The following is a 27,059-nucleotide window of genomic DNA, read 5'->3' as shown; positions in this document are numbered from 1 at the left end:
TAGTAAGAATTATGAAGCAAAAATTTGCTTATATCGACTCAGAATTAAAAATCAATTTTTCCAAAAGGATCTTTTTTTAAGGACTGTTGGGCAGAATATTTTTACCACCGACCCCACCCCCCTTAACCCCCCGCTGCCGCCACTGATTAAGAGAAACTTATTCAGGATTATGTACCAAAAGATAAGAACCCCTATGAACATAACTTTTGTGCAGTCAGAAACAAAATCAGAAGCAGCACCAAGTACATGGGAAACACACGTTTTTCAATTTATACTTCCTCATGGTTCTCTTGGATATCCTCTGGAACTGCTTGGAAGACTGAAGGATTTCATCCCCTAGAAACTCACACTGTTGAAGCTCAGCATGTCTTTGGGCCAATAGCTTCATGGATTTATCTGTCACTGTTTCTATGAGGTCATCCACCTATGACAGCCAGATACAAAGAAATGAAACCATGTGCTAGAAAGCCTTGTCCACATCCAAAGGAGGCCTGTTTTTCCTGAGAGATAAGTTCAGGAATTGTTGGACGTTTACAAGTCCCAAAGTATTAATCTAATTCAAGTCATAGCAAACAGAGCTTGAAAACATACATTTACCACCCAGTGGTAAAGAGGATGTCATTTCTTCTCAAAAGAAGCCCATGTGTGTGCCTTCATTTTAATTGAATTCACTTGATATTTATTAGGCACGCAGCACCATCCTCGGTGCCCTCAGCAATCCTGTAGCCACTCTTGAATGCCCCCCACTAACATGATTCCTTCATGCTAATCATTAGTTTCATCCCACATCCGCGCTGTCTAGCAGGGCTGTGCATTCAGTTAAGCCTGGCCCTCTGATGCTTTTGAAACACCAAGTAAAAGCCTTTGTCCACTACCTGCATTTGAAGCTTTACTACTGTCAAATCTGATTTTCGGAGGATGTTTTCCGTGCTATGTTTCTTTTTTTTAAATGCTGGAAAGTGTGGTCTCTTTTTTGAGGAATACGGAACCTATCATAAAAATGCAAAAATACATCAGATTAAGAAGTGCCAACATGATATCTGTGACGGTGCTTAAATGAACATTCTCACCTTTGGGACATTCTCTTATAAACTGAACATTTGCCCCATAACAACGTTGAGTTGGAGGTCGTATTCATATTATTCTCCACCCCCCATGTATCTCCTTTGTGCCCAGAGCTCTCTTTGAAGAGATCTATAGGGTGCAGAGAAATGAGATTGTCTGGTTCTAAGAGAAAATACAGTGTCAGGAAAAAAGCAGGTCATTTGTAAGGGGGAAGAAGAAGAAATTGCTTCTGCAGCCGCTGAGCACAGAGTGTGGGGCTGTTGTAGACCAGTGCCCCAGAAAGCTCATTATCACTGGATCCAGTTGTTAATTTGGTCTTGTTTCTGCAGGTTTCCTTATTTTCATGACAGACATGTCTCCAAACATAAAAAGAAAGCTCTGGGTTCTTTTTGCTGCATGCCTGATACTCTTCCCCTGGTCCCTGGCTTGCTGGTTTCAAGTACCTGTGCTATTGGAAATCATTCCTAGGTCATGGCTCCTGGCTAATATGCCCTTTTTAGTCTTATTGGGTTCACTCTTCCTTCCCCTTGTGCTTAGTAATTAGCATTAGGACTATTGTGAGGCCTACACAAAGTAGGATGTGGGATCACATCTGGGTCTTGCCCTTTGCCTGAATTTACAAATGAGTCTGCGGAACCTCCACTCTGCCCTGCCAGCTCGCCCAGGCTCAAGTGTCACTGGCAGAATCTTCCCCAGTCCATCCAGAGTACGACTCCTCTTTTTCCTCTCTCGTAAAACCAAGTGTTTTGGGGGCTTTTTTTCTATTAAGCACTTGGTAATTACTTACTTCTGTGTTTGTTGAATACCACTATTAAAAAGTCAAATGCCTAGAAGGGTCAGGCAGGGTTTGTAAAACAGGCTTAGCTGGGGCTGGTGTGAACTGGAGAGAACATGCCCTCCTGCAAAGGCGGCAGGCCTCTGCGCCGGCTCCTGCTGTTGCCCCGGGAATTGTGGGCCCAGTGTTGCCAAATCCTCCTATTTTTCAAAAGGAAGTTGAAAATCCAGATTTCTGTTTGAATTTTTCTGATTTTGAAATGTGGGCCGTTCATTCAGATATATTTTTGAGAACATTCTGAGAGCTAACAGTGCCATACTTTCATGTCCATCTCCTCTATCAAACTATAAGTTCCACACAAACAGGACCATGACCTTGGGTCACCTTTATAGCCTCCCCAGACTGCCCAGCACATAATAGGAATACGATAAATGCAAACTTAGCACAAAAAAGGTAAAATTCAAAACTAATATTGGTGCACTCTGGCAGTGATGCTCTAGAGCAGCATTGTTCGACAGAACTTTCCACAAAAATGGAAATGTTCTTTATCTGCGCTGTCCAGTCCAACAGACGCTGGCCATATACGTTTACTGAGCACTTGAAAGGTAGCTAGTGCAGCAAAGGGAATGGACTTTTATTTAATTTTAATTAATGTAAATAGTCACACGTGGCTATTGGCTACCATATTGGACGGTACAATTAGTACCTAGCATAGTAATTAGGACTAAGCACTCCAGAGCCAGGTCTTCTGCTGTTTGAAGCCTGGCTCTTCCAATTATCTGGGCCAATTACTTAACCTCTCATTACCATCCCTAAAATAATATCCTACTTACTGTAGTAACCTATTGCTCTCTACCTTATATGGCTGTCGTAAGGATTAACTGAGTTGGTATTTTTAAAGCACTGAGAACAGGGCCTGGAACATAGTCAGCTTTAAGTAAATGCTTATTATATCTGAAGTAATAATAGTATTTCAGGGTTCTATTAAAAAAATAGTCTGGGCAATTTAGGCTAAAACTTGATAAGTACAGGTAAGTACAAGCTTTGGGTTGGAGAGTCCTGGATCATCTAGTGCTGTACTGTCTATACTATACATATGGCTATTTGTATTCTAATTTCAATTACAATGAAATAAAATTTAAAATTCAGCTCCTCAGTTGCACTGGCCACATTCCAAAGTCTGAAAAGCCACACGTGCTAATGGCTACTATTTTGGACAAATGTACACTTGCATCCTCACAGAAATTCTATTGGGTTGGTCTAGAGAATTCCTCTCCACATGTATGCATGATAGGCCAGGTGCTAATATACTAATGAGTCTTGATATCTGAACAGCTGACAAAGTCAATATAAAGCTGTAAACTTCACCGTTGCCCAGATTGTAGCAGAAGCTGCACAGTTTGCGCTCAGAACTAGAGGAATCAAAACTGGAAAGTCCACATTCTGTGCCCTAAATTCTGGGAGTGGAGACACACAAGTAGCAGCTTTAAATGCTTTATTATGAGGGACTTGCAGTGGGAGAGAACTTGGTTTTTACAACATCCCTAAACACTGACTTACTGATAAGTCTTTAGAGGCGAGTTTGTTTTAGCATTTTACCTTCTGCAGTCCTGAGGGAAGGGATGTCACAGATAACTGCTTGGTGGTTCTCCTGGCTCGGAGGAGTGTATTTCCTTGGGTTATCTCCTCTGTCTCTGCTTCTACAACTTCAAGTTGTATAGTTGCTTAGAGGGAAGGGGAAGAAAAAAACAGACAATCTTGAAGGATCACAGTAATAAACATATGCTCCCTATTAGAAAGTCTCCTGAAAAGCCAGCATCACATGCTGTCTCAGTGGCTTTTTTCTTTGGGGTTAAAAATTAAAATGGATTTGTTTTGCTGAAGCTTACACTTTCTACTGAACATTTGCCTTTCCTTGTGGTCATGACCTCAGTGGTCACCAACCCGTCTTAACAAGGTGGTTACCTGTCTTTGAGACTTCAGTTTTGCCCTCTGTTGCTGTTCCCTGTAACTCTTGTGGAATTCGAAAAAGTAACCCTCTAATGTGCAAGACAATCGCTTGAGTATTTGCTGTAGACAAAAGCCAACTTTAAATCTACTCTGCAGCAAAGTGGCACAAGGCTCAGTCGTTCACATACCATCTTAAGAGTTTTTCCCACATTCCAGGAGCCCCGTGGACCCTAGAGCCCTTAATATTTTTCTCTATCAATTCAATTCTTAACACAATAAACGTACTTATAAAGGAAACTTAAAACACGATCATAAATCAAAAACCAGTATCATAAATATAGGCACTGAGACTAGTATGGTAAAACCAAAACCATGTTATTGCCTACAGAAGGCACTAAACTTGAGATTACTCTCTTTTTTACTGTAACAGAAAAAGGGCAGGAAATGAGACTTTTTCCTTGTTGTAGTCAAAGGGATCGACAGGGTCATTTGGAAAAAGGGTTTTGCAGCTTGTCCCGTTTCAGTGTGTTCAAGCTGTGCGCAGCACCTAAAATCAACTTAACCTGCTTTAGGTCCATTGATAACCACATCTAGGAGCCGTGGCTCCTCATCTCAGTGACTGGTGGCTCCACCTTCAAAGCAGATGCTCAACCCGGGGACCCTTCCTTCTCCCCTGCCACCGTCCAGCTCATCCCCAAATCTTGCAACTTCTACCTGCGAATATTTCTCCCTTCATCTCACCATCCCCACCACCACGACTCGTCCAAACTATTATCATCCCTTGCCTGAACGAATGTAAGAGCCTGTTTATTGTTCCTTCTGCATCTCTTCTTGCTCTTCTTCGATCCAGTCTCTACCCTGCGGCCTGAGCTACCTTTAAAAAATGCCAATCAGATTATATAAATCCCCAGCTTGAAAATATTTGATGGTTTCTTATCACCCTTAGGAAAAGTTAACATTTCTTAACATGGCTTACAGACACCCTTACCACCTTATTCACCAGCCTCTCCTTGGCTGGATTACTTTAATTTCTTAATTACGCCCAGTGCTCTCTTGATGTTGGAACTTGAAAGTGCTCTCCCCTCTTCCTGGGAAACTGTTCTCACCACTCTTTCCTTATCTAACTCTAGCTGTCCCTCAGATCTCATCTGAGTTGTTCCTTCCTCAGAGAGGCCTTTCCTGAGCCCCTGCCCCTAAATTAGCATCCATGATGTGTACCCATAGTGCCATCTGCTTCTCCTTTGCATGAGAGGTAATCATCTGCATAATGCTGGAATGTCCCTCTGTGCTGTAACTCCAGGAGGGTAGGGACCATGTGTGTTCTATCTGCTACTCTATCCCTAACAGTGTGGCTGGCATATAATAATTATTTACTAAATTTTTGTTAAAAAAGTGTAATGAGGGTCAACAGGGATGAGCAACTGTCTTTTGGTCACAGCTGAGGGTCAGAATGTTTGAGTGGAAGCCTGAAGGATGGGCAAGTTTCTTGGAAAAATCTTAGTGTAGAGATTTGTTATTCCAACTAAGTTGAAAATAAGCCAGTGCATGGGATGAGGGGGAAGATTCTGGTCCTCTGTTTTCTGCTGGACCCTCCAACTCCACCCCCATCAGTATATAAGCATGTCCTCTTTGCTATTTTTAACAGAAATAGGCAGGTCAATCCATACCAGGTAATTGCTAGATGCTTGGATCCTTGTAATAGTGACTGCTTTTTCCAGAAGAGTTTGTTTGAAAGGGCAATCAGGCAGCTGGAAGCCATCATTTTTGTTTTTTGGGGGTTTTTTTCTGGAAAAAGTATCCACTAGGCTTGCAGCCTTATAACCATGTGAAATTTGAAGGTATGTTTGAATTTCCTACGTATACATAAGGACTTTATATGTTTCTGGATGCTGTGCTATAAAGGGTATTAGAAACCTACAAAGGATATTCATGGCAGTGAAGCTCTTCTGTATGATATTATAATGAGAGACACATTACATGGTGGGTTTTTCAAAACCATAGAAGTGTGCAGGGCAAAGAGTGAACTCTAATGTAAACTATGGACTATACTTAATAATAATATATTAATATTGGCTCATCAATTGTAACAAATGTAACCATGCTAAGGCAAGATGTTAATAACAGAGGAAACTATGAGGGTAGGGTAAGGAGAGAGAGGTATATGGGAACTAACTTTCTGTATTTTCTGCCCAATTTTCCAGTAAACCTAAAACTGCTCTAAAAAATAAGGTCTATTAATTTTAAAAAGCTACAGAGGAGAATGCAAATAGTAGTAGTATCGTTAGTCATCACTCATTAGGGCCCCCCCAAAACAGCATCACCACGTTGCAAAAAAGACAAAGTTAACTGTTCAAACATTGATTCTTCACAAGGTACATGAGAAGTAGATACAACAAAATAAAACTTCCTTTCTGACTTACCAATCATAGATTTAAAAAATAGAATTCTCACCACACCCTCTTCTGTTAGAAGTAGCCATTTGAAAGTCTGCCTCACTCCTTTCTCCAGAAACAAAACAAAACAAAATCCCACTTTGGTTTGATTTTCTAATATATGTGTATGTGTATGTGGTTTGATTTTCTAGTGTATGTGTATGTGTACATACGTATACACATACATATGCCTATGCATGCATCTGTATTTAAATGAAAAGTAGCTTTAGACTGATGAGAACCACTGATTAATTGGACTGGGAGGGACCTCAAAGGTGATCTAATTCAGAGCTTTTCAAAATCCGTGTACATACGAGTCACCTGGGGGTCTTTCTAAAATGCAGATTCTGACTCAGTAGACCTGGGTGGGGACTGAGCTTCTGCAGTTCAGACCAGCTCCCAGGAGATGCCATACTTGGGGTAGCAAGAAAAGCCATCCTAATTTCATTTTTCCTCTTGGCCTTGACACTTAACCATATGTTGCCTTTGATTACCATCCTGTGAGAACTTTCTCATTCTTGGTTCGGTAAATAACTTGGGCGATGGAAGCTCCTTGACAATTCTAGGAAGAGGGCTCTGCGTATTTGAAAGGAGGGTTTCCTTATGGTTAGTGGAGCCCTCTCCGCTGACACTTGCTGGCTTGCTTCTGTACTTGTGTGACAGCATCCTCCCCAAAAAAGTCTTCACTTTCTTGACCAAATCTCTTTTCTGATTTTGCTGGCTTTCATGAAATTCCATGTCACTCTCATTGGATGATTCCTCTTTGGGGACCAATACATTTTGTTTTACTAAGTTGGTAGACACAGCTCTATGCCATCTGAACAAAAGAGAAATAATTTGTATCAAGGAAATTGAAAAGTTAAAAAAAAGGTATCATTTAAATCATTAAAATCCACTGCAAATGTGAAAAAATCATACAGTTCCAAAAAATAAATTTGAAGACCCAAATCACAGAAGAATAAAGCCAAAGCAACTACTTGGCGTTTTGTTGCCAAACTCTAGAAGTGCATTCTGGCCACTATCTCATTTAATCCTCATAGCAGGTAGGTTATATTATTATCTTCATTTTACTAATGAGTAAACTGAGACATAGAGAGATTAACTTAATTGACCAAGCATAGAATGCAGATTTTAATCTTGGTTTGTGATTGTTAAATTATATTACCTCTTATTGGCAAATTGGAGATCTTATTTCAGTAATGGTTTGAGATAGTTTTTGCTGGATTTAGTGGTTCCCAGGCTACAGTGATGAGAGATGAAAGAGTCTGCTAGGGTAGTCAATAAAGACTATAGTCTCCAAGGTCCTATAAACACTTCATTTACATAGAATATGCATTTAGAGAGAATAATTCTAAATGCATTATTTCCAAAATTCCAAATAGTCATATAGCATCTTCATCATTTTTGCATATTTTAGTAATTTTTCATATTTTAGTAAATAGGTAACACTTCTTAATAGACTTCTACGTGCTAAACACTCATCTAAGTTCTTTCATATGTATTACACAATTTAATCCTCCTACTGTCCTCTCCATTTTACAAATGAGGAAATTAAAAGTTGGAAAGATTAAATAAGATTAAATAAGATTAAGTAACTTATGCCCAGACAATCTGACCCCAAAGTCTGTGTTGTTATCCTCTGTGCTAGGTAAATATCATCCATTCCATGATACCCTGATTTACCTAATATTCTTCCTCAATTAACTGTTTTTTTGTTAGTTTCATCCAAAGCAACAATATCCATAAAATCCCAGGGATTTAAAAAAATTAACCTTTTTATTTCGAGATAATTGTAGTTTCACATGCAGTTGTAATAAATAATACAGGGAGATTCTCTGTGTACCCTTTACCCAGTTTCCCCCAATGGCAAACTCCTGCAAAACTAAAATACATTGGCACAACCAGGATATTGACACTGATACTGGCAAGATACCGAACATTTCCATCACCACTAGGATACTTCGTGTTTTATAGCCACACCCACTTCCCACTCACCCCTACCTTTTCCTTAAACCCTGGCAATCACTAAGCTGTCCTCCATGTGTACAATCTATGTCCTTTCAAGAAGGTACTGTAAATGGAATCATACAGCATATGGTTGACCCTGGAACAACATGGGTCTGAACTGTACAGTTCTACTTACATGCAAATTTTTTTCAATAGTAAGTACTACATGATCCAAGGTCAGTTGAGTCCGTGGATGTGGAACCTTAGACACCAAGGAACTACAGATATGGAGGGTTGACTCTAGGTTATACATAGATTTTTGACTGTGCAAATGGCTGGCATCCCTAATCCCTGCTTTGTTCAAGAGTCAACTGTAAAATCTTTTGGGGTTTACTTTTTTCATTCAGCATAATTCTCCAGAGATTCATTCAGGTTGTTGTGTTTATCAATATTCTATTCCTCTTTATTGCTGAGTAACATTCCATGATGTGGACATACCACACTTTGTCTAACCATTCACTCATTGGAAGACATTTGGGTAGTTTCCAATTTGGGGCCGTTATGAATAAAGCTACTATAAACATGTGTGTACAAGTTTTTGTGTGAGCATAAATCTTCATTTCTCAGGGTGAAATCCCAGGTTTTATATTATATTATATTACATTATATTTATAATACATGTAATACATATTTCTAATGAGGATATAAATAACTTCATAACTATTAAAAACATTTTTCATATGCTACTTAAACTATGTCAAGTCCCACCAGCAGCAAAATACCAACCTCCAGAAAAACACTATTCTCAATTGAACCTAAATCATTCAGCTTCTCTGTCATTATGCAAGAGAAGTAGTTCAGCCCACTAAATAGTTCAGCCCAAGCACTGGAGTTAAATGGTTTGGTTCAAACCAGCACCATACTTCCTAACTGTGTGATCTTGGCCATGTTATTTAACATCTATAAGCTTCAGTTTTCTCATTTGAAAATAGGTATGTTGTTCTCAGGAATGTACAAATAAAAGAAAATAATTTATGTGCTTGAAACCTGATAATACATTCAATAAATGATAGCTTTTATTACCATGTGGAACAGATCTGTGTGGAAAAAATTTAAAAGGCAAGAAGGGAGTGCAAGCTAAGAGGTCAAAAGAAGGGAGCCCTCATAGGCTAGCAGCCTCCTTTTTGGGACCAAGGACGTAGAGTTCTGTCAGTTGTACACACACACACACACACACACACACACACACTCACGAGGTGGTATTATTCACATTCATTATAGTTGAGCATAGTTACTATAATACAATAACTTTCCAGCAGAGGGCAGTCAAGTGTCCTAAGGAAGGGGTGCCATATTCTAATTTGCCCAAAGGTCATTTACGGGCTAAGACTAATTTCCCATGGACCCTTCTGAGAATCTTTTAATAAAGCCATCTGTTTCTACTACCATAAATACACATACACATGGGAATACAATTCAGGAGGTTCAGGAACCCCCAAGGCCATCCATGCAACCCCTCAAATAATAAGCCCTGCCCTAAGCAGTTTCTGAATCTCTAGAATGCGTCTCCCATGCCCATCCCTCCACCCTTATTCCCAGTCTATTTATAACATAATTAACAAATGTAATTTTGCTCCAGAGCCTAGGAGTAGAACTGCTGCCATTGTTGTTATGAAAAGAATCCTTTCTTTCCTAAGCTTTTAAGTATCTTGGTTGGTGGTGAATTTATTTGGTTGTATTGCCTCTCCTTTTAACCCCTGTTTCTTACTGGAAGTGGAAATCTCTGCAAAATTTCATTTTACCTGTGGAAGTTCAGAAGTCTGATCTTTGATGCTTCAGGTCTCATGAAAACACCTCATTTCTACCTATCTAAGATATTGCTCATGAACCTGGTAAGAAAGAAAACACCCTGCCCTCAAAATTGGAAAATAATTCATCTCACTAACTTTCCAAATTAAAATGTATTATTTTTGGAGTATTTCATGCTTGTCTTCATGGTTTTGCCATTGGCAAGAAAAATTAAGTATAAGACAGTTTTTAGGTTACATAAGAGCATGCACATGGGTGAAATACAATTAGTATGTATCTCAGCAGCCAAAATTGCTGGAAAAGGGAACAGAAAGAGCATTGCTCATGGACTCATCTTGAAAAATGCACTACTGAATTTTCAAAATAATAGTATTTGCTGTCTAAAATTGTGAGACTGAAATATTAACTTACCATCTGCTTATTTTAGTATAATATGCAACATTAAAACTCAAATTCAGGTAGAAAGCAAAGGTTTTCCCCATTACAATGAAGACTTTTCTAATCACAAAATGAAGCTTCCATTGTGGCACTAGGTTCTCTGATCCAGTGTATAAATGCTGTCTCCTCTTCCTCTAATCCATACAGAGCCTTCATTTCTAAACGCAATGCTTAAAAAGAGATGCTACCTTTTCTAATCATCACAGTGAATATTGGACAATGCAAAATCCAAAGAATCTCACTCAAGAGAGAAGGAAATGAGTCCCAGTTTCCTACCTTTCAATCCCTTTCCTTTTGAATGAGCCATTTCTCTTTCTGGGTTGCTGAAATCTCCGGTACTGGCCAGCTTTTCCGTAAGCAACCTTAAAGGGCTCTGGTGTATATAGGTGAGGATGGTCCGTTGCTATCAACTTCACCTGTAGCAGCTGTTTTGGATTTCTTCAGCTCTTGAGCTCACAAACTTCAAAACAAAATCATGCAGTGAGTGACTGAGGCGCTTTTAACTTCTGGGCTGTTTGGGGTAAAGTACTAGGAAATTTTTGGAATTGCTTCCTGATTCCCTTTAAGGTGTTAGAGACATCATTTGTTGGACCGGCCCTGTTTACCACTTCACGGAGGTCACCAGTGACGCATTTGACAGAGCGGTGGGAAATTCCCTTTCCTGTTGTGAACTTCTGGGCAAGGCAGATGCAGAACAGGTGACCTGATTGTCTAACCACTGCCATTTGGGTTGGTAATAAAATAATCACACACCAATTGATTATCACAGTCAGGTGTGCATGTTTGAATTCCGAAGAGGGCAGAAGCAGAAGCAATAGGAATTCCAATGATCCCAGCTTTTGTTAGATTTTTCAAGTAGAGCTGATGAATACTCTCTCTGTCACGTTTTTATTTGGCCTTCTCACAGTACAAGGGCTTCTTCCAAGGGCTATTATATCTTGTATTTTGTAGTGATCTCTCAACACACGTGGCTGAGAAAGTTGAGTCCACCCCTCCCTTCTAACATTTTCTAGTTTATTTCCCAGAGAAGAGCAAATTCTGGCTGGGTTTGAACTTCCCACCACAAGGTGGCAGCAGACACTAGGATTTATTCCCATCCTTCTCTGGTGCTTTGAGTTTTTCAGTCTGAACTTAACTAGAAGCTAAGAAGGAAAACTCTAGAAAAGTGTTGGGAGATACAAGGATTACTCTGTTTGCTGTGTTTGCACTCATCAGTCATCTGGAGCTGGCTTCTCAGACTTTCATGAGCACACAAATTACCTGGGGATCTTATTAACATGCAGATTTTAATGCAGTAGTTCTGCCTGATAAGGTCATTGGGCCAGAGAGCGCAACAAGATAAAAGAGTTACTTGCGTGAGGATCTGTCTGCTCCAGGCAGATGAATCAGCAGGTACCAAAGCCCTGAGGTGTTAGGAGTCTGATGTCTTTGAAAATTTACAAGATAGTCAGGGTGGCTGCAGCAAAGAGATGGATGTATCTGATGAGCTGGAGAGACAGGCAGGGCCAAACCTGCTGGATCCTACAGAACAATTGAAAGATTTTGGTCTGGCTCTTCAGAATAATGGAAAATAATTAGAGTTTTTGTTTTGTTTTGTTTTGTTTTGTTTTGGCCATGCAGCATGGCATGCAGGATCTTAATTCCTCGACCAGGGATCAAACCCATGCCCCCTGCAGGAGCTAGTCAATACATATTTATTCTGGGCAGTGAGGATACAGCGTTGAACAAGACAACTGGAATCCCTGTGGAAGCTCGTAGACTTAACCACTGAACTGCCAGGGAAATCCCTATTAGGGTTTTTCTATCATTAAAATTTTTTAAATATAAAATTAAAAAATTTTAAATTGTGATAAACTAGACATCATATAAAATTTACCATTTTGAAGTGTACAGCTCAGTGGCAGGAAGTCCGTTCACACTGTTGTGCCACCATCACCACAACTGTCTCCAGCACTTTTTTTATCTTGCAAAACTGAAACTCTATGCCCATTAAACAATAACTCCTAATAACATTTCTGTCTCTATGAATTTTTTTTAATTGGAAAAAGATTATATTTTGGAAGAACTCACCACATAAGGTGACAGAATTCCAAAAATCAAATTACATGAAAATATACATCACAATATCTTCATACAATAGGTGAGAAAAATCTGCTGTATAGAAGAGAGACAACGAAATACGAAGGGCTAAGGAGAAGGATATGAGGGTAAACAGCATTTTTATTTTTTTAATTTAAAAAAATTAATTAATTAATTTGTTTTTGAGTCTTCATTGTTGCACACGGGCTTTCTCTAGTTGCGGTGAGTGCTTCGTTGCAGTGCTTGGGCTTCTCATTGCAGTGGCTTCTCTTGTTGCAGAGCGCAGCTCTAGGCGCACGGGCTTCAGTAGTTGTGGCTCGTGGGCTCAGTAGTTGTGGCACATGGGCTTAGCTGCTCCGCGGCATGTGGGATCTTCCCGGACCAGGGCTCGAACCCATGTCCCCTGCATTGGCAGGCGGATTCTTAACCACTGCGCCACCAGGGAAGTCCCAAGACAGCATTTTTAACAGCAAACCCAGAAGTTAAGTAGAAAGCCTGTAGCTGTGCATGCTTTATTCATCCAACCTGCACATTAGGTAACTGAAGGGCAAAAGTAAACTAAATCAGAATTCTGTATTTTTGGGGGTAAATTTCAATAATTTGAAATCTGAATTGAATTCAGAAACAACTCTTTTTAGTTCTTTGGGATAATGACTGAATTCAACAGCTCTCAACAACAAAAAAATGTCATTGCTACATCCAATCCAAGAGATGGGTTCAATCTGTCTCTATGAATTTGACGATAGTTTTTAAGGAGTAATGCCAAAACCCGGCCTCTGTGCACTGATGCCAAATTGAATCTCAGAGACAGACTTTTGGGTGAAATAGAAGAGAACAGCTTTATTGCTTTGCCAGGCAAAGGAGGCCACAGCAGGCTAGTGCCCATAAGACTGTGCCTCACCCGGGACAGGGGTAGTGAGGAGTCTTTAACAGTGTTCGGGGAGCAGGGCGTGGTCAGCTCGTGGACATTCTTCTGATTGGTTGGTGGTGAGGTAATTGGGAGTCAGCATCATCAACCTTCTGGTTCCAGCTGCTCTGGGGCCAATGTGCTTGAGGGCAGCATACAATTAACTTCTTCCACCTGGGGGGAGTTTCAGTATCTGCAGAACAGCTCAAAGGACATGGCTCCGAATATTATCTATAGACCTTGGGGAAGAACTAAAGGTCCTTGACTTTGTTTAATGGCCAAAGTATTATTATTTTGTCTTGCTTGACTGTGTTCCTTTCTTTCCGCATTTTCTCACTTCTCTGATTAAATTTATTCTTTGACTAAAGTTTTTCTACAGACGAAAGGCAGGCGGGGCTCTATTCTGGGAAAGCCTCATGGGGTCCTGCTTGGTTACAGGAGCTAGTCAATACATATTTGTTCTGGACAGTGAGGATCCAGCGCTGGACAAAGCAACTGGAATCCCTGTCCAGGACTGACACTCTAGTGTCATCGAGGGAAGATGCTTTTGGACAGGGAGTATGGTCAAGGCAAAGGCCCTGAGGCAGGACCTGCTTGATATGTCTAAGGAACAGAAAGGCTTGTGTGGCTTGAGCAGAAGGGAGTGAAGGCAACCGTAGAGGAATATGAGGCCAGATAAATAAATGGAGACATCTATCGTGTGGGTCTTGGAGGCCAGCATATGAACTTGGCTTTCACTCTCTGCGAGATGAAAAGCTATTATAGGATTTTGAGAAAAAACGTGGTGTTACCTGATTTCAGCTTTAGCACATTGTCACCTCCGCTCCGAGTTGCTCAATCATGTAAAATGTGCGCACCAATATTTTCTAACATAATCTAAATGGCCCCTGTATTAGTTTTCTTTTGCTGCTGTAACAGATTACCACAAACTTGGTGGTGCCTTAAGACAGCATAGATTTATGACCTCACAGTTCTGCAGTTAGCAGTCTGACACAGGTCTCACTGGGCTAACATCAAAGTATTGGCACAGCTACATTTTCTTCTGGAATCTCTAGGGCTGTACCCATTTCCTTACCTTTTCCAGTGTCTAGAGGCCACCCCCTTCCTTGGCTAGTCACTCCCTTCCTCCATGTTAAAGCCAGCAACTTTGCATCTTTCTGACATTCATCATACCTCCTTCTGATTCTCTTTTTCTGCCTCCTTCTTCCACTTTTAAGGACCCTTGTGACTACATTGGTCTCATCCAGATAGGTGGCCACTAGGTGGCTAATTGAATATCCTTGCCAAACCTTGGTATTGTCAGACTTTACATTTGCTTCCAACCTCAGTTAGGTGCAAAATGCTATCTAATGCTTGTTCTTAATTTGATTTTTGTTATAAGTCTAAACCTCAAAAGATGCAAAGATTGTTCAGTAGTTTGCTTACTGTTTTGTTTTGTTTTTGGTGAAAAAGTGAATCATAGCTGTTCTAAGCATAGGTTTTGTGGTTCAAGAAACATAGGTTTGAATCACAGCCCTTCCAGTTAGTAGCAATGTGACCTTGGGAAAATTACTTTTCTGCACTTTGGTTTTCTTTTCTGTATAAAGAGATTAATAATAATAATACCACCTCACTCAGGGATTGGTAAGAAGATCCCATGAGATAATGTATGCAAAATGCCATTTAGTGCTTGGCCATAAGGAGCAATTAACATTGTACATGTTACTATCATAAATATATTTATACTTCAATATTCAGTGCTAGTGTAGTTAAATTACAGAGAATAAAAAACTGTAAGAAAGATTGTCACATTACCATAATTATGTCATACACCAGCTCTAGATAGCTTTAGAAACATTTCAATCATGAAACAGTTTCATGGCATGGAAATAAATCTACAGATAAAGGCACAACTAAATGAGTTAATATGTTTTTACAACATCACTCTATAAAAGGGGATATACTGTTTTATGTGAGGTTTAGCATATCATTATCCTTTGTTGAACTTCCTTCCTTGCAGGATATATGCTTGTTTGGTTTGCAAAAGACTTGGGAGGGGTGACTGGGCAGGCAATCAAACCCCCCAAAAAAAAGAAAAGAAAAAAAGAAAGAAAGAAAACAAAAAATCCAAAGCCAAACTAGTCTCCTGAAGAAACAATAACAGTAATCAAGACAGTTTGGTACTGGCACAAAAACAGAAATATAGATCAATGGAACAGGATAGAAAGCCCAGAGATAAACCCACGCACATATGGTCACCTTATCTTTGATAAAGGAGGCAAGCATATACAGTGGAGAAAAGACAGCCTCTTCAATAAGTGGTGCTGGGAAAATTGGACAGATACATGTAAAAGTATGAAATTAGAACACTCCCTGACACCATGCACAAAAATAAACTCAAAATGGATTAAAGACCTAAGTGTAAGACCAGACACTATCAAACTCTTAGAGGAAAACATAGGCAGAACACTCTATGACATACATCACAGCAAGATTCTTTTTGACCCAGCTCCCAGAGAAATGGAAATAAGAACACAAATAAACAAATGGGACCTAATGAAACTTAAAAGCTTTTGCACAGCAAAGGAAACCATAAACAAGACCAAAAGACAACCATCAGAATGGGAGAAAATATTGGCAAATGAAGCAACTGACAAAGGATTAATCTCCAAGATTTACAAGCAGCTCATGCAGCTCAATAACAAAAAAACGAACAACCCAATCCAAAAATGGGCAGAAGACCTAAATAGACATTTCTCCAAAGAAGATATACAGATGGCCTACAGACACATGAAAGAATGCTCAACATCATTAATCATTAGAGAAATGCAAATCAAAACTACAATGAGATATCATCTCACACCGGTCAGAATGGCCATCATCAAAAAATCTAGAAACAATAAATGCTGGAGAGGGTGTGGAGGAAAGGGAACTCTCTTGCACTGGTGGTGGGAATGTAAATTGATACAGCCACTATGGAGAACAGTATGGAGGTTCCTTAAAAAACTACAAATAGAACTACCATACGATCCAGCAATCCCACTACTGGGCATATACCCTGAGAAAACCATAGTTCAAAAAGAGTCATGTACCAAAATGTTCATTGCAGCTCTATTTACAATAGCCAGGACATGGAAGCAACCTAAATGTCCATCGACAGATGAATGGATAAAGAAGATGTGGCACATATATACAATGGAATATTACTCAGCCATAAAAAGAAATGAAATGGAGGTATTTGTAATGAGGTGGATGGAGTTAGAGGCTGTCATACAGAGTGAAGTAAGTCAGAAAGAGAAAAACAAATACAGTATGCTAACACATATATACGGAATCTAAGGAAAAAAAAAAAAAAAAGGCCATGAAGAACCTAGTGGCAAGACGGGAATAAAGACACAGACCTACTAGAGAATGGACTTGAGGATATGGGGAGGGGATGGGGTGAGATGTGACAGGGTGAGAGAGTGTCATGGACATATATACACTACCAAATGTAAAATAGATAGCTAGTGGGAAGCAGCCGCATAGCACAGGGAGATCAGTTCGGTGCTTTGTGACCACCTAGAGGGGTGGGATGGGGAGGGTGGGAGGGAGGGAGATGCAAGAGGGAAGAGATATGGGAACATATTGTATATGTATAACTGAATAACTTTGTTATAAAGCAGAAGCTAACACACCATTGTAAGGCAATTATACTTCAATAAAGATGTTTAAAAAAAAAAAAAAAAGAAACAATAACAAAGCTTGAAGTGACCTGATTATATAGATACATCAATGAAATGAGACAAGGTACACTCGGGTTTTGTAATCTTCAAATTGTTACCTGTCATTGGGTAATCTAAATGGGGTTGCACAGGCAGTACGGCAAAAGGAATTCAATTTACCCTTCGGGTGTGCACCTTCGGTTCTTTGGAGAGGAGTAATCAACCAGAGGAAGACTTAAACCATCTTCTGCCTTCTTCCATTGTAAAGTGTAACGAATAGCATTTGCATTTTTAAAAATTTAGCAAGTATTTGTTGAAAAGCCTGATACTGTGGAAGGAGCTAGGGAGTAAGAAGGACACAGCTGCTGCCCCCGTGGGCTCCCAAAGTAGAGGGAACCACACCATTAGGGCCGTCCTGAGTTTAGGGTTGTGTTTCTTGGGCAAGAGTCCTTGAGAACAAGACTGTGCTCAATTGCAGCTTGAAAATCCTATGTATCTTCAAATCAGGCTAAAGTATTAAATTAACTTATCAGGAAGCATCAGAGTTTGAGAAAAAGAAAACGGGTTGTAGAGTCAGGAAGACTTTTTAAATCTGGCTTTAAATCTTAGCTCTGTCACTTCCTAGCTGTGTTACTTCGGTCATCTAATTTCTGGGTCTCAGTTTCCTCATTGGTAGAATGAGGTCGCTGACAGCATTTGCTCCATGGGATAATTGTGAGAATCTAAGAGATGAAATGTCCAGCCTGTGATAAGTGTTTGGTAGAGGAGTGCTGTCAAATATGAATATATTACTGACTTCTCATGGTAGTGGGAGGAAAACACTCAGGGGTAACTGCCAGAGGTGGTGTGGGTCAGTGCAAGAGCCCTGGGATAGACTGACAGGGGTCAGGTCCAAGTACTGCCTCTTCCAGCAGTGTGACTTTCCTAGCTGTATTATATAGTCCAAACTTCAGTTGCCTCTTCTGTGAAATGGGAGTAATAATGTTATCTTCCTTGTGAGTTTGTTTTGATGTTTAAATGATGTCAAAAGCTGAGAGCAATGCCTGGCACATAGAAAGTGCTCAATAAATGTTAGCCCTTGTTAGCATGAGGCTGGCAGGATGGCGTGATGATCCTCTCTTCTCAGGGTCGGTGATTCTCTTACTGAGAAGGCAGACACATTGGAAGTAGAACAGCGTGGTTAAGGGCATGGACTTTGGTGCAAAAAGCCTGAATTCACATCTTGCCTCTGTTCTTTGCTTGGTGACCTCTCTAAGCCTCAGTTACTTCATTTGTAAACTGGGCATACTAATAGTACCAATAACACTGGGTCTTTTCTTTTTTTCAGGGTTAAATGAGTCAAATTAAACATTTGCAGTAGGTACATAGTAAGTGCTCAGTACACGTAAGCTATTAGTATTGCCTTAGAATCCATCATCATTATGGACAACGGGTTCATGGTTTGACATAGAACATCCAAAGACAAGTGGCCAAACTTTCAGTGGGTTTTGCTACTCAATAAAATCTTTATTTTTTGTAACTTTACCAGTGAGAAAAGCTTTAGAAACAAGAATTTCCCAACCCACCCATATCAGACCAGACATGGAAAGGACATTAGCAACAGAACATACAAGGCTTTCATGTGAGGGTGAAGAATTCCAAATTAGAGACCTGAAGGGTCATGGCCAAAGTCTTGGAGCCATTTCATAGTGGACGTGGACTTGAACCCAGTTCTCTTGTAGTTCAACCTCAGGGGATCCCTGAAGAGAGCAGTTCAAAAACCAGTGTGAGGGATTTCCCGGGTGGCGCAGTGGTTAAGAATCCGCCTGCCAATGCAGGGGACACGCTTTCAAGCCCTGGTCCGGGAAGATCCCACATGCCGTGGAGCAACTAAGCCCGTGAACCACAACTACTGAGCCTGTGTGCCACAACTACTGAAGCCCTCGCGCCTAGAGCCCGTGCTCTGCAACAAGAGAAGCCACCGCAATGAGAAGGCCGCGCACCGCAACGAAGAGTAGCCCCCGCTGGCTGCAGCTAGAGAAAACCCACGTGCAGCAACGAAGACCCAACGCATCCAAAAATAAAAAAACAATAAATTTATTTTAAAAACCCTGAAAACCAGTGTGAAACAATCATGGAAAACATAGAGTAAGAGATTTGGGGTGACTGAATGGGGGAGGAAAAGGACTCTTACGCTCCCTTTCTATCCGTTTTTGAGGTGCTAGGCAGTTTAGGCTAATGATGAAGAGCCAGAGCATGAGTGAAACGTCAGATGGAGTCCAGAGCTATTGTATTTCTGTCTGCGAAAACTTGGCTGAGTTACTTAACTTCTACAAGCCTCAATTTCTGCATCTGTAAAATGCACCCAATAACAGTACCCATAGCAAGGATAGAATGAGCTATTTGTAGAGTGCTTAGGATAAACTGTGACAAATTAGAGTAGGCGAAGGGATGTGATCAGCTTTGTCATTTGGAAGAATAACATGGAAAAGTGGGCTGGATGAAGGGGAAACCATTTGATACAACATGCGTGAATTCTCTGTTCATGGAGGTTTTTAAGAAATCAGATCCCCTTGCTTCCATTTTTTATTTTTATTTTATTTTATTTTTAATATTTATTTATTTGGCCGCGCCGTGTCTTAGCTGCGGCGATGGGGGATCTTTAGTTGCAGCATGCAGACATGCGGGATCTAGTTCCCTGACCAGGGATTGAACCCGGGCCCCCTGCATTGGGAGCACAGAGTCTTCACCACTGGACCACCAGGGAACTCCCTGCTTCCACTTTTTAAATACAAGGTTTTTATTTCTTTTTTTTTTAAGTGCTGATTCATAGTGGGAATTATAGATCTAAAATATTCTGTCTACATCTTTAGGAAGCCAGTCATTCATTCCATTATTCTGCATTTAAAAAAATTTTTTCGTTATTCACCACTGGAGTACCCAAGCTGGACTTTGAGATGGTGTCTCTCTACTTCCTGATAATTTATGCCAAAGACGATCAAGGGGCAACAGCCTCACAGACCATTTTAATCCAGATTGCAGTTGTGAACGAGACACCCATCTTCATCGGATCCCTTGCTCAAAGAGACCAAGGTACAGAGCTCTTGTCTTGGGGAAGGAAGGACCCTGTGGACATATGTATGTCGACATCATGCCCTGTGTCCTCTCATAGTGTCATGGTTATAAGAGTGATAAGGAGAATAATGATAACAAAAGTAGTGATACATGACTGCCACTTACCGGGCACTATGTAGCAGGCACTATGCTAAGAGCATCAGATGGATTAGTTTATTTAATGCTGAGAGCACTGGAGGTACGTTCTATTTGCATTCCATTGTATAGATGAGTCACCAGGCTTAGAAAGGTGAAGTAACTTGCTCACTGTTAAGAATTATTCATTTATCTGTTTATCATGTACTAAAATTATTCCTTTATTTGTGTGATGATTAAATGAACAGCATGTCTATGTCATTGAGTTAGATGCTTCATGAAGGCAGGGATCAAGTCCTTCTTGTGCTCTCTCTCTCTCTCTCTCTCCCTCTGTCTCTCCCCATCCCTTTCTATTTGATTTTCACCATGTATGAATCTCTTTTCCTCACTCTCGTCTCATTTATTCTCAACTCTGCCTTTTTCTAGGTAGTCAAATATTTAACACCTACATGTGGATGATCCATGTTCTTTATTAGAAGCGTAAGCATTTGAGGCTTAGATGTTGGGATGGTCACTGACAGTTACTCATTCTGCCTGAGCCTCAGCGTCCCCAGTAGTTAAACTGAGATATTAGTCCCTTCTTGATGAAAGTCACCTGACAGAGTGTGTTCACAGGGCAACCCTAGTGCCAGGCACACAGGAGGTGCTGAATACGTGTTCGTTTTCTTCCATTCCCTTTTCCAAGCAGAGGATAAGCTCCTCAAAAGCAGATCCAAGGTGAACACATGCTCTTCTGACTTCTAAATCGGTGAGCCTGGTGCCAGGTTGCTGGCGGACACACCATGCACCTTTGCTGATGGGCTGGCCCAGCCAGTGTCCTGACTAGAGTCCAAACAGGCTGTGGATGCCTTTGCTCCACAAATCCTGTCCCCTTGGCAAAGTGGTGCAGCAGCTTCTCCGGGGGTGGGTCCTCTCCTCCAGCACTAAGGGGTCTCCCTCTGCCCCAGTGTTCCTGATCCCTGAAGAGTGGTTTGACTAGTAAATATGCAAGTTTATGGTCCCCAATGTTTTAAAAATGGATAGAAAGAAGGCAAACTTAAGGAAAGGACAGACATTAATAATCAGACAATAATAGCACCCAATAACGTATTAGCTGTGTAACCTTGAGTTACTTACTCTTTCTAATGCTCAGTAAAATGGAAATAATAGTCACCAATGGTTTTGAGTGCTTAGCAGTTATAAGCACTCAGGAAATGTTCAATATTGTTATTATTTAAATTTATATACCTCTTTGCCCTATACCTGATACATGATAGACGTTTGATAAATGATGTCTATTATTATTATGATTATGATTAATGGGAATCACCCTATAAAAACATCTGTACAGAGCAAGCACAATGCATTAAGTTTTAGCTAAGATCCAGGATTGAATGAAGAGTTTCTGGGCTTATGATGGTGACACTCATTCAAGGACGTCTATTTTACATTTTCTGGCAGTTACCGAGATTGATATCCTAGGAGACACTGCCCCTGGCACAGTCATTTACAGAGCTGCGGCCAAGGATCCAGAGGATGCTGTTTTCGAGGTAATTTATGGTTTGGGGCAGAGACTATCAGTGCCTGGTGGTTTTATGTGTGACTGTGTTCACAAATAGAGCCATGGAGATAACCAGATCAATTATGCCCACAATTGAGGTTCCAAACATAACTTTTGCCTCAATTATGAGGACATTTCAGGTGAAAATGAAAGAAGGCTGGGTTGTCTGAGTAATTTCTTCTCTTCTGGTGCATTTCACAGTGTGCAGGCAGGCCCAGCCTAATCCTTAGGTAACTTTTGTCAAAAGATGCCAAACATTTCATTTAATTCTTGGGGATTTTGGCTACACATACTGTTGTGAAACAGTACAACTTCCTGGCAGAATTAACTTGTATTTCAAAGCACTAGGTCTGGTCCTCAGGCTTGATAATGCCCCAAGAATGCGCTTATTTAGAATAGGTGTCCTCTAGGTATAGATACCATGGGAGGGGGATGAAACTGTGGATTTTGTGCCAAGAGGCTTGGATCTAAGTCCCAACTTTACTGCTCTAAGTCTTTTACACGACCTGCTTCTCTGCTTCAGCTGTAAATTTGGGAAAATGATATCTGCTTTGTCTTCTCTCATACTGCTTTCTCTCATGTTATAATGGACTTAAAAGTAGTTTTTCAACTGTAAAATATCTTGCAAATGACAGGATTTACATTACTGTCTTAATTTTTGATGTCACATGGAATCGTTATGACATTATTAGGCTGTAACATTTTTAGCTAATGGATTGATAGACAAGAATATCATGGCCTTAAATTTTTAATGTTGTATGACTTTTCTAAATTGGTGAAAAATTAGAGAATTGTTCATGCTGATGCTGTACTTTCAACATTTACAATTTACTGGTAATGCTACTGGGTCCTTATCCAAGGCAACTTGACTTTTACAAAATTTTCTTTAAACAATAGATGGCCACTAATATCTGAGGCATTGTCCGTATAGTTTTTTAAGGTATTGAATACACTCAAGTAATTACACGAATGAACACTGCTGTTGTCAAGTTCCCCCCCACACATTTGTCTTATCCTCCTCCCAAGAGCACAATACCACATCCAGGATGGGACTGGAAAGGTCACAGCTTCCTTTACAACATGCAATTAAGCCACCGAATCATGTATATTGCTCCAAATCAACCTATTCAAGATTATAGTGTTGAGTCCAGCACTGAGCAACTCCAGCCACATGGGCACCAGATACCATATTGCAATTGCTTCCCTGGTGTTCTGCATGGCAGGTCACCCACCATGTTGACACTTTAGTGTGGAAAACACATCACAGTCCAATAGGGCTTAGCTGTGACTTTAATATGCAATCACAGTGACTTACTAGCCAATTAATGCAAGTAATTCATTTCAAATGAAAGACTCCCAAACGCTTAGTCATAGAGATTAAATGCTTTTGGCCCTGACCCTATACTTTTCTGAGAAGAGAATTGGTTGCTGGGCCATATTTGGAAGTCTCATGCAATGTTCTTTGTGAATTTTACCAAACACGGAATGACATTTCAGTGTTGATATAGGCCACGGAAACTTACACTTAGATCCACTCCTACACACATCCTTCTAACACAGGAGATCAGACCAGATGTGTTATTCAAGTATTCATGACTGGGCAACAACTTTCATTTGCATTTGACTTCACATCGATTCAGAGAAAAACTGGTTCTAATCTGGGAAAGAGCTTACCATTCTTTTGGAGTCTGGTGTATGATGATAATAATAATGACATTAATAACTGTTAAGTGTTTATCAGGTGACAGGCATATACCTTATATCGTTGAATCCCTATGTTAATCCCTGAAGCAGATACTACTGTCTATTATGATATTAAGTAATGGATCAATAAGCTAATGTATTATGCCTTTAATTTATAGATGAGCACCATTAGGCTAATAGGATTAAGCAATTTGCCTAAAAAATAATTAGTGTAGTTGAAATTCAAACCCATGTTCCTTTTGCTCTAAAGCCAGCGTGTTTCTTCTCATACTACCAAAACCACACCAAAGTGTATTCCGCCAAACACAAGTCCCACCAGATGCTCCAAGAGAAACATAAAACATCCTATGATCAAATGATTTAGGGAAATGATGTCTACTTATTGCCTCTGAATTCTCAATACCCAGCATATTAAATTCCCTGAGGAGTTCTCTAATAGAGAGATGTTTGTTTAATCCGATTTGTTGTAATTATTCGTCCATAGCACTTTTTAAATGAAATGTAACACCTGTTAACTTTTCATGTAATGCCTATCAAGCATCCCACAGGGTAGAAAGATTATACTAGATGCTGCTGTAAGATTGATAAAACATGACATATCTCTGGGGTTGTTATAATGATGAAAGATGAAATTCTAGATGAAGACTTGGCCCACAATAATTAATGTAACACGAGTGGATTTCTATATATCTAGACTCACTACGTTCCAGGACTAAGATTTTTCATGCTGTACCACCATTGCTATTGTACATGTTCAAAGATCCCTGAAACTCTGGTTCATGGATTGTTCTTAGAGGTAGAAAAAGTAAGACCTCTTATCCTGAACAAGCTGAAAATCAAAGACTTTTCTTGGACCCATCAGGAGAAACCAGCACTCCAAAATTTGGATAGACTGGTGACTCACGAGAGTCACAGCCAATTTCTGCTTACTTGGAGCGGAAACTGCTAGAGCCATAAGCAGGTATAAAGACTTATCATGGTAATTCTGATGAATTGCTGGAGGCTGAAGGTGGACTACCATGAGACAAAGTGCTGGGTGCCACAGTCTTAGGCGGACTCCACACTTTCATGGTTTTTACCACCAGGAACTCCATTAATGAGGTTTTCACAGTGAAGATTCAAAAAGTATCACCTGTGTCTTGGGGAGAGCGAGAGAGAGAAAAGAATCATTGTGAAATAAACCCAGAGCTTTCTCCTAACAAAGCCTACTCTCTTGGAGAAAAGAATTTTCCTGAACCTTATCTCATCTGGATACACACACATACACACATGCCCTTAGGCAAATCATATTCAAAGTTCAGAAACCCAAAGACAAAGAGAAAATCTTGATAGAAGCCACAGGAAAATGAACACCATACCTGTAGAGGAACAAAGATAAGAAATATAACAGACTTCTTGTTAGAAACTGTGCAAGCAAAAAGAGAGTGGAGTGAAATATTTTAAATGCTCAAAGGAAAAAAAAATCAACAAGAAGTCTATATCCAGTGAAAGTGTCCTTCAAAAGCTAAGGAGGAATAAAGACTTTTTCAGCCAAACACAAACTGAGGAAATTGATTACCAGCATACTTGACCTGCAAGAAATGTCAAAGGAAGTTCATCAGTAAGAAGGAAAATAATATAGGTGAAAAACTTGGATCTACATAAAGAAAGGAAAAACATGAGAGAAGAAAGAAATAAAGGTAAAATAATTTTCTATTTTTAGTTCACTAAAAGATAATTTTATCTAATAGTAACAATGTAGTAGAAGATTATAGCATATTGTTAAGTGAAATGAAAGTCAGCAGTATCACAAGCAGCAGGAGAGAGGAATTGGGAATACCCTGGTATAAGCTACCTATACTGTTATTGTTGCAGTCTCTAGAAAGCAATATAGTGTTATGTGAAGCTACGTTTAGGTTAGTTAAAAATGTACATTAGAAATTGAGGCAATAACAAAAAAATTAAGAAGTGAAACTGATATGCTAATAAAGAAGACAAAATGGAATCATATAAAATGTTCAGTTAAAACAAAGAGGGAAAAAACAAAGGACAATTGCAATGAATAGAAAACAGTTACAAATGTGGTAGATATGAATTCAACTAATACAAATGGTCCAAATGCATCAATTCAAAGACAGAGATTGTCAGAGTGGATGAAGACAAAAACAAAAACAAAAACAAGGCCCAACTATATAATGTCTGTAAGAAACATACTTTAAATATAAAAACACCAATAGGCTCAAAGTAAAGGGGTAGAAATAGAAATACCATGTTAACAGCAATTCCTGGAAAGCTGGAGTAGCTATATTAATTTCAAACAGAAAGTGGGGAGTAGGCAGCTAGGGAATTTCCAGAAAGGGCAAGTCAGCAATATCTGGGGTCCATCTAGGGATGATTTAAAAATGGCCACAGATAGAAGATCCCCCTTCTTTCCCACCCCATAGTACTGAAATCCCTGGGTGACTTGAAGCTGACCCTACTCCTCCCCACAGAGGTCTTTCCAATGCTTCCCTGGGTCTCTACTGTACCCCAACTCTCCATGTCACACCCCATTCATATTACCAACCCCTCCCCCCATGTGACCACCTTAACCTTCCTGGTTCCATGGTGGTGAGAGTAGTGGTGGTAAGGGGGTTGCATGTGGCTTTCTCTATTATCTATTACATAGAGAGGCAGTTTTAGAAATCTATGTACATTGTCTCAGTTCAATTTTGCTTTAAGAATCCTACTTCCTGGGGCAACATAGATGCCTCTGACTGTCATGAACAAGAAGTAGCAGGGAGAGAGGTATCTTGCTCAACATGTATTCTGTCTTTTCCTTTCTTCATGGTGAAATAAACTTATTCCCTTAAAGTTAGTTTTCAGAGTACTGTGTTGTGCCTTACTGTGTCTATCAAAACAGTTAATTAGCAGCTTGTAAAAATAAGCCCAGGCTTTGAGGACAAGAAATGGCCAGACAGTGGGAGAGATGAGAGTAGGGTTGAGGGTGAGAAGGATGAAAGTTAGATAAAATGGCACTATTTTCATGAAATAAGATTTAATCACTCTACTTCAAGGTAAAATATCTCATACAAGGTATTCCAAATTTAGTGACAAACCTTAGAATATAGATCTTGGATATATATTGCCATTTCATTAATAAACTTTTACTTTCTTTTGGGCATTATGTAATAGGATAAGGAAATAATCAGCTAACTAAACCAGCATACTAATAACTTGCTGGAAAGATTTTTTTTTTTTTAATTCCAATAAAGAATAATTTCTGAAAGTTTCATGGTATCCCTTTAAAGATAAAAGATGTACCATTTAATGACAAAAAGAAATCTGTTTCTATGGTTTTATTATTTTTCCCTCTTTGATAAAATACGTACAATGAATCATTGCAGCCCACAGATTTTATATGGAAATAAATAATATTTTCCATTCAGTCAAGTATACTGACTGAAAGCTGACGATGATCAGATTTTTATGGTAAAGTGATATTTGGATCTTCTGAGAGGCATAATTAGTGATGGAATCATCAAAAGACTCAAGAGTTATACTGCAGTAGAGCTTATAATTA

General features: G+C 39.7%; 1 protein-coding gene across 1 annotated transcript in view; it reads right to left on the bottom strand.

Moving 5' to 3' along the window:
• Positions 1 to 226: 226 nt before the first annotated feature.
• C11H3orf49 (chromosome 11 C3orf49 homolog) overlaps positions 227 to 27,059 on the bottom strand; it is a 29,352-nt gene continuing 2,519 nt past the window's right edge. The window contains exons 2-6 of the mRNA XM_059940602.1: positions 10,693 to 10,841; positions 6,717 to 7,039; positions 3,440 to 3,564; positions 876 to 989; positions 227 to 424 (exon numbers count right to left, since the gene is read on the bottom strand). Coding sequence (XP_059796585.1) covers positions 227 to 424; positions 876 to 989; positions 3,440 to 3,564; positions 6,717 to 7,039; positions 10,693 to 10,841 — 909 coding nt within the window. The remainder of the gene's footprint in view (positions 425 to 875; positions 990 to 3,439; positions 3,565 to 6,716; positions 7,040 to 10,692; positions 10,842 to 27,059) is intronic.

This window comes from Balaenoptera ricei, chromosome 11, assembly GCF_028023285.1.
Source record: "Balaenoptera ricei isolate mBalRic1 chromosome 11, mBalRic1.hap2, whole genome shotgun sequence".
Lineage (NCBI taxonomy): Eukaryota > Metazoa > Chordata > Mammalia > Artiodactyla > Balaenopteridae > Balaenoptera > Balaenoptera ricei.
Note: the sequence above shows the minus strand (reverse complement) of the source record. Positions and strands in the feature narration are given on the sequence as shown.